The sequence below is a fragment of the Kogia breviceps genome, chromosome 4 (genome assembly GCF_026419965.1).
Source record: "Kogia breviceps isolate mKogBre1 chromosome 4, mKogBre1 haplotype 1, whole genome shotgun sequence".
Taxonomy (NCBI): domain Eukaryota; kingdom Metazoa; phylum Chordata; class Mammalia; order Artiodactyla; family Physeteridae; genus Kogia; species Kogia breviceps.
Window position 1 is genome coordinate 149520186 of NC_081313.1, and position 13503 is coordinate 149533688.

The window sequence follows — 13503 nt, forward strand, 5'->3', positions numbered from 1 at the left end:
CCCCATCCTTCTGGGTTTTTATGGAGGGTGGGACTAAAACTTCCAACCCTCTCTTACTAGATTGGTTCTCCTGGCAACCTGCTCCCATCCTCAAGAACTTTCCAAAAGTTACCTCATTAACACAAACCCTGATGTCACTGACAGAGGTTCATTTTGAATATCAAGACAAATTTATGATTCTCATCACTTGGAAAATTCCCAGGGTTTTAGGAGCTCTGTGCTAGGAATAAGGAGGAAGGCCAAATATATATTTCTTATTATACATCACAATATCATAACCATAACGACTTCAAATTTGCCTCCTAGTAAGTTGTATTTTTTAGTCCTATTTCTGTCTTTTCTGAGAAATAAAAATTGCTTTCTATTCCTTTTCCACATGCCAGACATGAAATTTCCACAGAGTTCTATCTTCTTAATCTCAACACCCTCAGCTCTTCAATCATTTCTCCTACACACGTAGTTGAAGATCTCTTTACCATCCCCTTTTGTTTGGTTTGTGAAAATGGAACTTAAAATAGGGCAACTCAAAATGCAATAAAACACACATCAAATCATTAGATTGATGTGCTATTACAAACTTCCTGTAATGAAAACTTAAGGAGAAAATAACTTTTCTCTCTTCTCATCTTAGTTTCATTGGCTGAGGCCCCATAAATTAGACTGACAAAAAAAACTCCCATCAGATCAACAAGAGAAAAATAGTTTATTAATGCATGTGGTGCACATCACACGGAAGAAATCTCAGTGATGAGTAACTCAAAGGGATGGTTAGAACTTGTGCTTATAGAGCGTCTTAACAAATAAACCTGTAGAGAAGTGACAAGAGAAAGGAAAAGGGTTTTGAGGTTTCTAGGGGTGTCAAGCTATGGGAAGGTAAATATTTGGGGGGAAACCAATGGAAGACAAGTGTCATTAGTGCAGGTCCATCTTGGCCCTGACTTTCCATCATCTTCACAGCCAGAAGACTTCCCCAGAGAGTGCACTTATGGCGGTTTTCATTTTTCAGAAGTTTCTGCTTTTAGTCAGTTAAGGAAACTCTGGGAAGGCATCTTTCTGCAACTGTTGATCCTCATTTGCCTCCAGCTCAAAATAATTATGCTAAAGTGACACATTTTGGGGTGGTATATTCTGCTACCCTTAGAATCCTTTCCTTCTCTTCTAGCGGTCTATTTTTTTGTTACCTTAAAAAAAAACTACTTTGTCACACTTATAGAAAATATTCAGATTTTTTTCATTGTTACTCATTTAATCTCAAAACTTTATACTAATCTATTTAAAATACAATATTGAGAAATATGGAATATGGTTCAGAATCAGCAAAACTGGGAATTCTGCCCTTTCATGGTGAGGCATTCTCTTATTTAGTTTTTAGCTTTTTTTTTTTTAAATAAAGCTTTGGTGTTTTTTTTTTTAAAAAAATAATTTATTTATTTTCGGCTGCGTTGGGTCTTCATTGCTGCATGCAGGCTTTCTCTAGTTGTGGCAAGCGGGGGCTACTCTTCGTTGCAGAGCACGGGCTCTAGGCACGTGGGCTTCAGTAGTTGTGGCACAGGGGCTTGGTAGTTGTAGCTTGTGGGCTCTAGAGCACAGGTCCAGTAGTTGTGGCGCACAGCCTTAGTTGCTCCATGGCATGTGGGATCTTCCCGGACCAGGGATTGAACCCATGTCCGCTGCATTGGTGGGCGGATTCTTAACCACTGCGCCACCAGGGAAGTCCCTTATTTAGTTCTTTGATGTCTTTGATGTCAGCATCAAGATGCTCAGAGCCTGCCAAGTGTCCTACTGTATCGGTGGTATTTATGAAATGTTATTCTGAGCAATAATTCAGACCATCATCCACTCTTATTCTGCCTCTGACCTGAAAGTAGGAGTCTTCAGTACTCTGGATGGTTCAAGAAGCAGATGAGGGAGAGAATGTCCATCTCTTCTTTGCACTCTCTTCTCCCATTCTCTCATCTGGAGGGTACAAAGGAAGCTGGAGGGAAAATGCCAGTTTGAGTTTGTCTTGGAAAATGGGAATTCTGCACAACACAATTTTGATTCTGCTGGTCTTAACGAAGGATGGTGTGATACTGTGATGAGACTCTCTGGTCTATAGATCTTTGTGATACTATAGTATCACAGGTGATGCTTGGATTTGTGATTGTCAACTGAAGTTGCAGGGGGACAGTGTTGTAGCACTGAGCCCTTAACCTGTGGGGTTTGATGCTATCTCCAGGAGTATCAAAATTCAGTTAAATTGTAAACACAGAGAATTGCCTGCTGTGGGGAAAAATCCATACATTGGAGTTGGGAGCAGGTCATGGATGGGTTCTAACAATGTTTGCCATTCCTCATTTCCAAAAATCCTTCATGCACACATCTTCAAATTGATGGATACTATAATTTGCTGAGTCATTCCCCTATTATTGGACTTTAAGCTCCCCCCACCTCCCAAATAGTGATATGACAAACATTTCTCCAAACCAAACCAAATGATGATTTATTTCCATTTTGGGATATTTTTATAGAACATATTTTGAGAAAAGGAATTCCAAAGGTTATGAAAAATCTGAAGATCCTTAACACATACTGCTACATTGACTCCCAGAAGCAATATCTGCAAATTCAGGGTTTTTTGGTTGAAACCCATGAGGAGGGACTTCCCAGGTACAAAATCCCCTCCATATCCCCCATTTCTTATTTGTAGAAAAAGGCATTAGTGTCCTAGGCCTTCCCTGAGTTTGGAGGAGCAGACTCAGGCTCTAATTAGGGAAGTGATGGAATGCAGAAACAAAGGAAAAGCATTAAGCAAGAGAGCTTGAAAAATAGTTCAGCAATAAAACAGAGTCCTATTTCCTCCTCAAGGGACATAATAATAATCTGATGCAAATCCTTGAGTTGTTCTGCAGAAACTAAGACCCCGCCACCCAGGTGGAGGATGGTGACTACATGCTGACAATCAGGTAGAGCCAAGACTGGTTGGAACCAGTGTTGGAACCAGATGTTTAGGATTCCTGAAACATCACCTTGTTATCTCATCACCAGCCAGTCAGGAGAAAGTCCACCAGCTGCTTACCCCAAATGCTGCCTTTAAAAACCTTTCCCTAAAATCCATCGGGGAGTTCGGGCTTTTTGAGAATGAGCTGCCCATTCTCCTTGCTTGGCACCCTGCATACTTTCCTTCACCACAACTCAGTGTCAGTAGACTGATTGGCTTTGCTGCAACATGGATGAATGGACCCAAGTTGGTTTAGTAACAGGGTCTGCCAACTTAATAGTAAAAAAAAAGTCTCACTTTATGTTTCTATTTCTTGGTAACTGGTTAGAGTGTATATTTTTTCTCATGTCTATTCAGCATTTGCATTTTCTCTGTGAGCTGACAAATTCCATGGGGCAGGGGGTATTTTTCCATTGTACTTTTCTGTTCCAAATTTTATGAACTCTTTGTATATTTGTGGCTGACATTTTCCTAGTTTGGTTATTTGCCTTTAACGATTGTGCCTGATTATTTTTCACATTCACTGGATTATCATGGCCTTTGCTCATTGATTTTTTTTTTCTTTTTCCCTACTTTTCTCTCCACTGTGTTCCTAGTCTACCCAAAAAATCAGCTAGGCTCAGCCTGAAGTGTTTTCCTCCTTCTAACCATTGGTCCACAGAACTAACCTCAGTTTTCCAGTCACACTTCTGACTGCTCATTTAGTGCGTTTTCAAGTCTATGCCAGTGTAAACAAAGAGAATAACCAGTGTCACTCATCACCCTGTTATAGAAAGAGGTAAGTTGCAACCCACTACAGTTGCCCACTCACAGTGTGCCCTTGAGGGGAATTCAAGATGGGGGAAAAAATGATGAAACATTCTGCACTTTGGATTTACCAGGCCCCCAGACAGTTAAAATGCATATCTAAGGAATAATTTCAATGACCCCATATTCTTGCATCTTCCCATAGAGAGAAAAGCACTAAAATCAGTAACTTGAAATAGCTCTTCCTTGTGATTAGCAGTAATCTTTTATCAAGATGTATGCTTGACTACAAGTATTTCCCAGCCAAAACAATTCTTACATATACTGGCTCCTCCACTACCTCTTTGGACTAGTCCCTTCAGAGGTAAGGAGAGGCTGTGTGGATAAAGATAACCAGCTTGCCTTATCAGTAAACAAAGGATGTTGTGGCACCAGAGTCACCCCAACTGTGCACCCTGAGGGGATTCAGAAAGGAGAAAAACAGGGTACTGGCCCTAGATGGTTAAGGTCCCTATCAAAGGAATGATTCCAATAAGCCCAGACTATTGCATCTTCCCATACATAAAAAAGCGCACTAAATTCATTAATTTAAGATGTCTGGTTTTCTTTAACAGTAATCTTTTGTTGTTCCAAACCTGGTTTTTGTCGCCAAAACTCCTATATACCTGGCTCCTGAGAGGCTCTCTTCCTGGCTTAGGTCCTTAGCAAGTCTGCCAAATAAAATATAACTCTCAACGTTTAGGTTGTGCATTTTCTTCAGTCAACAGCTATTTCCTGGCTACAGGCCTCAGTAAGGTCCCTGAATAAAACTTAACTTTTACGTGTTTTTTGTTAAGTCAACATCAGATTAACACCCCCCCCAAAACCAAAGAGCAATACCTAGAAAGATTTTGCACTTATGCGGAATAACAGATTCACTTTTAAAAAATTAAAATTTGCATTTTAAAAAAACCACGTGCTTGGTTATTTAAAACAACAAAAACAAACCACCAGACCGCTCCTTCCCTAAACCTTTTTTGTTTGTCTTTTCTAAAGAAATGCTAACGAATTTCCCAGTATGGGCCTGGAGACTGGTAGCCCTGGGTCTTATCACAAGTCTTCACTCTAAATCAATGAGTTTCCTCGCCGCTGGATTCCCCGTGCCTGAGGCTCAAGGGCGAACTGGGGACCTAAAGCCTGGACTCCAGGTAGGACGTTGGCCACCCACGTGGGGTGGCCCTCACAGGACGTGTTCCTCTGAGAGTCCACGCCGGACCTATGCACGCGGGGAAGGCCCACGCGGTTCGGTGCATGCAGAACGATTTCACGTGGGATGGTGCATACGAGGGGTCCCAAGCAGGCCGTATTCCAGCCCAGTCCCCACCCCGCGTGGGCGTCGCGCCCGAAGGAGGTGCTTGCAGCTCAGGTCCTAGCAGCTTATAAAAAAGACGTTTAAAATGGACTCTTCAAATAAAACTGTTTCCCTATCGCATACGAGTCACTTATGGGAGAAGTGACAATCCCTGTCAGATTTCAGCGTGCAAGGACGCGGGCCGGCCCGCGGAGACTGAAGCGCGCCACCGTTAGCTGGGCGGGGTGGAGTGTACATCGCTGCCAGGACCCAGGCGGAGTGTAGCGGCCTGTCAGGACCCGGTAGGCTGGAGTAGACCGCTGCCTGGACCTTGCGTGGCGCACACCGCTGCCAGGACCCTGCGTGGTGGAGCACACCCCTGCCAGGACCCTGCGCCGGGCGCCCATCCATCCCAGTCGCCATTCTTGTCCTTCGTCCCTCTCTCCATCCACGTCCCCGGCTCTCCGGCCGTGATTTTCCTGCGTCCCGGTCCCCGGCTTTCCCCCGTGTCTCCGGCCTCGCCAGCCCAGCCACCTGTGCTCCCCGGTCCGCGTCCCTGTCTGCGCCCTCCTCGAGGGCCCCGCCGCCGCTGCCCTGGCGCTTCCCGCGGGCCCAGCCGAGGCCGCCTGCGCCCTGTGCCAGCGCGCGCCCCGCGAGCCGGTGCGCGCCGACTGCGGCCATCGCTTCTGCCGGGCGTGCGTGGTGCGATTCTGGGCGGAGGAGGACGGGCCCTTCCCGTGTCCCGAGTGCGCCGACGACTGCTGGCAGCGCGCTGTGGAGCCCGGCCGCCCGCCGCTCAGCCGCCGCCTGCTGGCGCTCGAGGAGGCTGCCGCGGCGCCCGCGCGCGACGGCCCGGCCTCTGAGGCGGCGCTGCAGCTGCTGTGCCGAGCCGACGGGGGCCCGCTGTGCGCCGCTTGCCGCATGGCCGCGGGGCCCGAGCCGCCCGAGTGGGAGCCCCGCTGGAGGAAGGCGCTGCGCGGCAAGGTGCGCGCGGGCGGCGTCCCATGCGCTGCCCTTCCCCGGAGGGTGCCCTGTCCCCCTTCCCATCCCCAGACTGCGCCCTGTGCCCCCTCCGTATTATCCGGATGGCGCCCTGTTCCGCGATCTCCATGTTTTGGACGGTGCTCTGACCGCCCCCGCCCCCCCCCCCCGCACCCATACCCCAGTTGTTGCCCTGTCCCTTTTGCTTCCTCTGTATGGTGCCCAGTACCCTTTCTCCCATCCCTGGACGGTGCCTAGTTCCCCCATTCCCTACCCCCAGAGGTTGCTCCCTCTCCACTCCCCTACCGTCGGAAGGTATGCAGTCCCCCTTTCCCCATCCCTGGACAGTGCCCTTTCTCCCCCATCGTCCCCCGCTTCCCCCCAGGATGCCCCTGCCGCCTTCTCGGTGTTGTACTGCCCTGCCCCACCCCCCAGGGGCAGACAGTCTTGCTGTGGGCCCCGCCCCCATGCCTTGCCCCTTTTGTGTTACTGCCCTGCCCCTGGCATGATGTCACGCTATGGTAGCCCTGCCCCCCTGAGCAAAGTCCCCTCATAGGGGAAGGGGCCTGAGGCTGTCGGCCCCTCTGGGGTCCTGTGCACCCCCCTCCCATTACTTCTTCTCCCGAGTCCCTTAACCTACTTTGTTCTGGAACCTTTTCCACAGTGCTTTCAGTTGTTACATGTGGCACTTGATTCTGGGTCGGAACCCGCCATCGGAGAGTGGTCACAGCTGGGGTCTGGGGATCCCAGGGACCCGCTGTGTGTGTGGGGGGCTCAACTTTATTTCTTAGAGAATAAAGACAGCCAGGCCCCTGGAGTGGAAACAGTGTGGTCCCTGCCCACCAGAGGGGAGAGCGTAGCACGTTTGAGGGTACATGCGTCAGGGGTTGGGTCCTGGGGTCTCCTGGGTAAACAGTGGAGTGTAACATCCAGGGGCTTGCTTGGGGCTAGAGCATGTGGCCAGGGGACTGGAAAGACTGTGATCTTTCCACCTGGTGAAGGACCCCACCTATCCAGTCAGTGCATGGAGCTGGGCAGGCCCTGGGTGTGGACATCCTCACCCCAAAGAGACCACCCTCCATCCCTGTGCTGGGGACAGTAACACTAGGGACCCCAATGGATGGCCTTGTGTACAGTTACCCTGTTGGATTCTTAGCACAAATATTTCTCTCAGACTGCAGAGAGCATAGTGGGTTACTAAGACCCACCTCTCTGGTGCCTGCAGGGTTTTGAGGTGTCTGGTGGTCCAAGACCATGAGCTGAGGCCTCTGGACCCTCGGACAGGGGATCCTGGTGGTGCATTGTCCCTCTGGACTGGGCTTAGATGGGCCTCAGACCTTCAGAAGTGGCCACACACCCCATAACCAGCATCTCTTTCCAGGAGAACAAGGGATCTGTGGAGATCATGAGGAAAGATTTGAACGATGCTCGGGACCTGCATGGCCAGGCTGAGTCCGCCGCTGCTGTGTGGAAGGCAAGTGGGGTGGAGTTGGAGTCCATGTGAACAAGGAAACGTGGCTGTGTACCCTGACCCTATATGGCAGGGCCTTGGACCACAGCTGAGCACTGCACAGTCAGACGGTCAGGGGACTCTCGTCCCTTGAGGTGGTTGGTGGTGGGGTGGGGTGGGGTGGGGGGGTGGTCTCGGGGTAGCCCGAGGACACAGGTATCCCTCCCTGCCACCCACACATCCTGTAGGGACATGTGATGGACCGGAGGAAGAAGGCCCTGACTGACTACAAGAAGCTTCGGGCCTTCTTTGCCGAGGAGGAGGGGCGCTTCCTGCAGGAAGCAGAGAAAGAGGAAGGGTCCCTGGACGACGAGGATGAGGACCCAGCGGAGAGGTTCAGGTCCCTGCTGCAGGCTGTGTCGGAGCTGGAGAGGAGGCACCGCAACCTGGGCCTCAGTATGCTGCTCCAGGTGGGCACCCTGTCCTGGTGGCCAGGGGAGTGCAGAGGGGGCACAGATTCAAGAATTAGCAAGGTGGTAGCTTACCAAGAGAGAAGTCTTAAGACTGGAAGGCTTAATGCTTCCATTAAGCCTTCCATTAAGGCTTAATGGAAGCCTGGCTTCCATTTGGGGCTGAATTTCAGGAATGAGTAATCCAGGAGACTCTCCAGCTTCCATGTGGGAAGGAACATTTGCATAGAGGGGGGACTTGCATCCCAGTATTGAAGCATTGGGCCCCTGCCCTGTCCTGGGGCTCTGCAGGTAGGAGCTGGCTGTGAGGTCTGGAGAGGCAGGGATCCTGGTGAGGGAGGATGGTGGTTGCCATGCCCTCATCCTGAATGTCCTTTACACTGACTGTGCCCTGAGGCTTTGCCTAAACCTGGAGATTCTTGGCTCTTTGCAACCCTGAGTCGGAGCCAGGAGCCAGGAGCCAACAGCCTCTGTCTTCCCTCCTCTGAGCTGAGAGGTGTCATTTCACTTCTGGCAGTACTGGTTAATCAGCTCCAAGTGGGTGGTGATTGTGGGTGAGGAGACGTGTGGGTCTGGTGGGGCTGGGTTCTCCAGTCACCTGGCTTCCAGGATAGAAGCTCCCTCACTCCTTCCCTCTCTTCCCATGCAGTGATGTGCTGCTTGCCCAGGCAGCAGGCAGAGGAAGCTCGTTCCATCCCCAGCCTGAAGCAGCTCCTCCATCCGCCTCCTTCTGGACCCCCCTGTCATCCTTCAAGACAACCCAACCCTGAGTGTCTTCTAGGTGTAGATGTGGGCTGCGAACTCTAAGTGCTCAACTTGAGTTGCTGAAGACAGTTCTCCTCAGAAGAGTGTTTGTGTTCCCTTTTCCTCTAGGTGTTCATGTTTCTAGGCTATAAACATTTCACTGTAGAGATCTGTATTGGGGGTAAGTTAACCTAAGTGTATCCCAACTCCATAAAGTTCTTTTCACTGCCGCAAGTCTCGTCAGATTTGCCGGGGTCTCCATGAGCTGTGGTCGTCATCTCCAGGAGGCCTGGGCTGTCCAGACCTGACACGTGCCCCATTTAAATGCAGCCTGTATCGCGGCTGCTTCACCGGACATGCACACCCAGGCCCACAGACCCCCACCCGTGCACTGGGCATAGCAGTTAAAGTTAAATTTGGGGTGAGTGTCAAGGGAAAGGAATGTTCAGGTTGCCTGGGTGGGGAGGGCGGGCAGATCAGACCTGTCACCTCTGCTTGCGGTCCTCCAACAGCATATATTGCACAAACCTACACCTACAGGTTGAGGTCTATCCACAGAAACATGAGAACCATGAGGTCCTCATGGAGTCTGTGTGTCAGGGGCCGTGCAGACCCTTGCTGGCCATATCCTCCAGGCTCTGTCCCTGCTCTGCCTCCGAGGGTGTCTACTCAGCCGGCTCTCATTTCTCTTCTCCATCTTCCATCCCTTGCATGCCAGTGGTTTCCCAGGAGCCTGCCTTAGCATCACCCTCTATCTGCCCTGTCCGCCTGCCTGTCCCTCACTGACCCAGGAGTTTCTCCTGGGACAGGAGGAGCAATCTCAGGCTCAGCCCATCCCCAGGCCTCACCTTGGTGTTTCATTTCCCTGTACCTCCGGCTTCCCTTCATATTTCCTCTGCTGGACGAATTTAGCAAAACCTCTTAGTAGTCGTGTCATTGTGTAGATTCCTCCAAAAGACAAAACTGTAGCACAAAGTGACAAGGTCAGGGGGTCCAAGAATTGACACAGACAGGCGTTGAGGATGGTGGTCGGGGCTGTGAGTCGTTCCCAAAAGTGCAGCTTTATGATCGATGGCCCGTTTCTGGACGAAGCCTCTCAAGACTTGGTAGTCACTGGCCTTTGGTGCTGCTGGCCTCTTGTGTCTCTGTGAGCTTGGGGGCTGCCTGCCTGGCTGGTAGCCGGCGCTTTCAGAACCCACTAAAGAGGGCTCACTTCAACCAGTTTGCTTGGCATCCCTCCCATCTATCTTCTCCATGCCCTGGCTGGTCTCTGAGGAGGCGCTGTGTCTGCACTGCCCCATGTCGGGGGTCTGTGGGTTGGACTTCTCCCTGATGAGCCCTCCACCTCCTGCTTCTGCCGAGTGAAACTGGGGAGCCCCCAGTTTCCCACAGCTGGAGATCCAGCTACCCACTTTCCTCCTCTGCAGATATCTGCTGGGAGGCCTGTCCATTCTGCTCTCAGTTGGCTGCCTGGAGACTGATGTGCTAGACAGGGCTGGGGTGCAGGCCAGAAAGGTGGTACCCCCCTGGATGCCCAGTGCTGGGGAGAGATGGGAGGTTCTTATACCAGCATGCAGTTGCTTGCTTTCTGACGGTATGTGGATAGAATTCTCAGCGCATGAGCTGTCTCTCCCTTTCTCTCACATACTCTCCACATAAGAATGACAAGCATAGGGTGGGCAAAGCTGCCTGGTTGTGTATGGGAGAGTGATGGGTTCATCCTCTTGGCAAGCTGTAGGACCTTGGCCAAGTAACGCTAATAAATAATCCTGACTCCTCAGATCAGGGGTAACACTAGGGGTGCCTCTGGCCCCCTCCCTGGCTCCAGTTTGAGATGCAGTGGGGACACAGGAGGGAGGTGCCAGCCTGTGTCCAGCAGGCCAGGAATGTCTCCAGCATGGATGGCCTTTGATTCCAGTAAGATTTGGCTTCTCGCTTAGCAGCTCCTCTGCATGTCCAGTGGTGAAAGTTGTGTGTGGCCTGCTGGGCTGGTACAACCAATCCCTGCCATTTCCTCACTGAAGTCAGCTCCCACCCTCTGCTCCCTGCTGACTGGCCACAGTGGCCTCTCTATAGTGGGCCCTTGTTCTCTGTGGAATAACGTTCCTCTTCCAGACACCGGTGTATCCCATGGCCCCGGGCACACAGATCCTTCTATCAGGGAGGGCTCAGAGGTCACTTCCAGTAGTTGACTAGACAGTACATTGTGTGCTACCATATGACGTGGCGATTCCAGCCCTGGGTTGGCGTGCCAGAGGGATGCCAGCATGGTTCCATGAGGTAATGTGCACAGGACGACTACTGAATCTTGTCTGCAGCATCAAGAAACTGGAGGTGACCCAGGTCCCTGTTACTGAGGTAGCAGAAAGGTGGATATGGGGGATACCAGCATGGGGAGCAGTGCAGTAGAACTGTTTCTGCCAACATGACATGGGCACAGGCGTGCCCCAACCTGATTTTCATGGCCAAGAGGTGCAGAGAACTCCAGGGAAGCTGGTCTGCTGACCACGTCCTTGATGCAGATGTAGCTTTTTCCCAGGGTATGATCTGCTGGGGAGGGTGGGGCAGACCTCACGGCTATGGCCAGTCCTGAGGCTGAGCTCTGTGCAGACCTATGGATTGATGTCCATTCTCTTGCCATTGTTGGTAGGATGTCCCCCTAGTGCTGCCCTGCCATGGGGGAGGGGGGGTGTCAAGGAACACAAGAACTACACCCACAGCGGTTTGATGAGAATGCTGCCATTGCTTTTCTGCCACCAGCTGACAGGCTTGGGACTATCCGGTGTTGGGAATGGTTTTCTCAGGTGAGCTGGTTGGGCTTATAGAAATGCCTCCTCTACTCAACCAAGTGTCCCATGGCCAGAGTCAACACAGATAGGCGGAGCAGTAGAAGATGTCTGCAGTGCCCAGACCAATGTGGTTCGTACTGAAACTGCAAGGAGCTCCTGCAAATTGTGAAGAGCCCAAAGTGACTGGAGTAAACACGGCAGAGGTGTGGACAAGCAAGTGCGTAAGAGGAACCAGAGGGCTCAGAAACCCAGGATGAGATGCTCAAACTCAGTTTTTGGAGCAATCACATGTCCATAACAGTAATGACTCACACTGTTGGGCTGATGGGAAAGCTGCTACCATTTGTCCCGTGCCCTGCTGCTAGGTTCTGCAGCACTGCTGCCAGGTGTCATCAGATTTAGGGCATGATGACCCTGGACCCAGTGACCCACTCTCAGGTGTTCCTTAGTCCTCTCCAGGCCCACAGGGGGATGCACACTCGGGCATCCTCGGCAATGTTGTCTAGGGGGTGGGGAAGACGAACACCAGTGCCCCTCAATGGGGGAGGTGGAAGGTCAAACGGGGGATGGAGGCTATAGAGTATGCTGAAGGCCAGAGATACAGAGGAGCTTGGCACATAGAGACATAGTGGAGCTTAGGGCACAGAGCTGTGGCGCCACGCTGCAAACAAAGTGAAGTATAAAACAGCACTCTTTACCTAAACAATGTGTGCACATAGAGCACTTCACAGAAGAATGCTTCAAACTTATAAATGGAACCCATTAGGGTAGTTTCCTACTGGAGTGGGGAATAGCAACAAACAAAAGGTAAAGAACCAAGGTGACACACAGTCCTGTGGGGTGGAAAATGGGAAGGGGAGATTCTTTGGTCATCCTGAGACCACCCTAACTCAGGACTTGACGTTAGGGAAGGAAGTTCGATTCCAGGGTACTTCAAGTCACTTTGGGGTTTCTATAGTAGCTAGCTAGTTCTGTAACTAGCTGCCTATCTAATCTGGGTGTCTGGGTGTGTGTGAAAGGAGCCGTAGACGTTTGGGAACGTTAAGGTGGTATGCATGCCGGGAAAAGCCGGAGGCCCCTATAATATGAACAAAGAATACTTATTTTAATGTGCAAACACGCTGGTTCGATCTTACAGACTCAGTGGGTGTCTGGCCATCCATGTCATTCAAATTCCAGGGGACCTTCCTCCAGATTTTCATTTTGAGACTTCCAGAGGCTGTGCCCTCCCACCTTGGAGTGTCTTCACTTCTTTTTACTTGTTTATCGAGCTCCAGTGATGGCAGCTTCGAAGCCCTCTGCCCTGGACCTCTGTGCTTCATTCTCCCTCGGGTGTGGGAGGAGTGGAGTCAACTGTCCTCACATCGTGTTCGAAAATGGCCTCTGCACACCTAGTGTTTTCTCAAGGGAAGGCTGGTGCCTGGGAGGGGATGAAATACCACAAACTAGGTAACAGCTGAACTTACTCAGAAAGTGAGGTTCCCACAGGTATCATGCTGGGCAGAGGGGAGCACTCTGGGTGCAGCAGAGGCACCCCGACTCCTCTTCAAGTCAAGTGGTACAAAGTTGGGGTGCTTCATTTCCTAATTGAATCTTAGTCAATTTGGAGATGGATAATTTAAATGAGACAAAAATCCTTAAGGCTTTTTCTTTTAATGATAATCTTTTGGACGCTAGGGGTTAATTAAACCTTGTTTTGTGAAAAACAAAAGAGTAGGCAGATTTGAAAAGAAGTCAACAGAAAACCGAACACATTACATTGGTCATAGATACAAAGACTCCGCACGTCTCCTATTTGTCAGTACAAGACTCTCCTTTTGTAAAATTTCTCAATCCCCCATCTTGGATCAACCACTGATTTCGTTCAGTGACCGAGAATGGTGTCTCTTCCACCGCACGAGCAAACTCTCTTGGTTGCTTTTGCCACAGACTCCTTTCTTTGTTAATTGTAAAGATTTCATCCTCACGCTTAGGCTGCCGGTCACCACTCGTCTGCCTCTGGAGAGCGAGCA

At 50.7% G+C, this 13503-nt stretch overlaps 1 protein-coding gene across 1 annotated transcript; it reads left to right on the forward strand.

The window, feature by feature from the left end:
• The first annotated feature begins 4984 nt into the window (after positions 1-4984).
• RNF187 (ring finger protein 187) lies at positions 4985-8936 on the forward strand. Its single transcript, XM_059060216.2, has 5 exons — positions 4985-5117; positions 5548-6041; positions 7420-7512; positions 7737-7958; positions 8608-8936. Exons 1-5 carry the CDS (start codon positions 4985-4987, stop codon positions 8608-8610), a joined length of 945 nt encoding a protein of 314 aa, XP_058916199.2. The 3' UTR covers positions 8611-8936.
• Positions 8937-13503: the final 4567 nt, after the last annotated feature.

What these genes read in the sequence shown, in the direction of transcription:
- RNF187 (XM_059060216.2), top strand. Translation starts at nt 4,985, where the DNA reads ATGCACGCGGGGAAGGCCCACGCGGTTCGGTGCATGCAGAACGATTTC. An exon ending in GGAAGGCGCTGCGCGGCAAG is followed by an intron (nt 6,042 to 7,419) that starts GTGCGCGCGGGC and finishes ATCTCTTTCCAG; the next exon opens with GAGAACAAGGGATCTGTGGA. An exon ending in CCGCCGCTGCTGTGTGGAAG is followed by an intron (nt 7,513 to 7,736) that starts GCAAGTGGGGTG and finishes CACATCCTGTAG; the next exon opens with GGACATGTGATGGACCGGAG.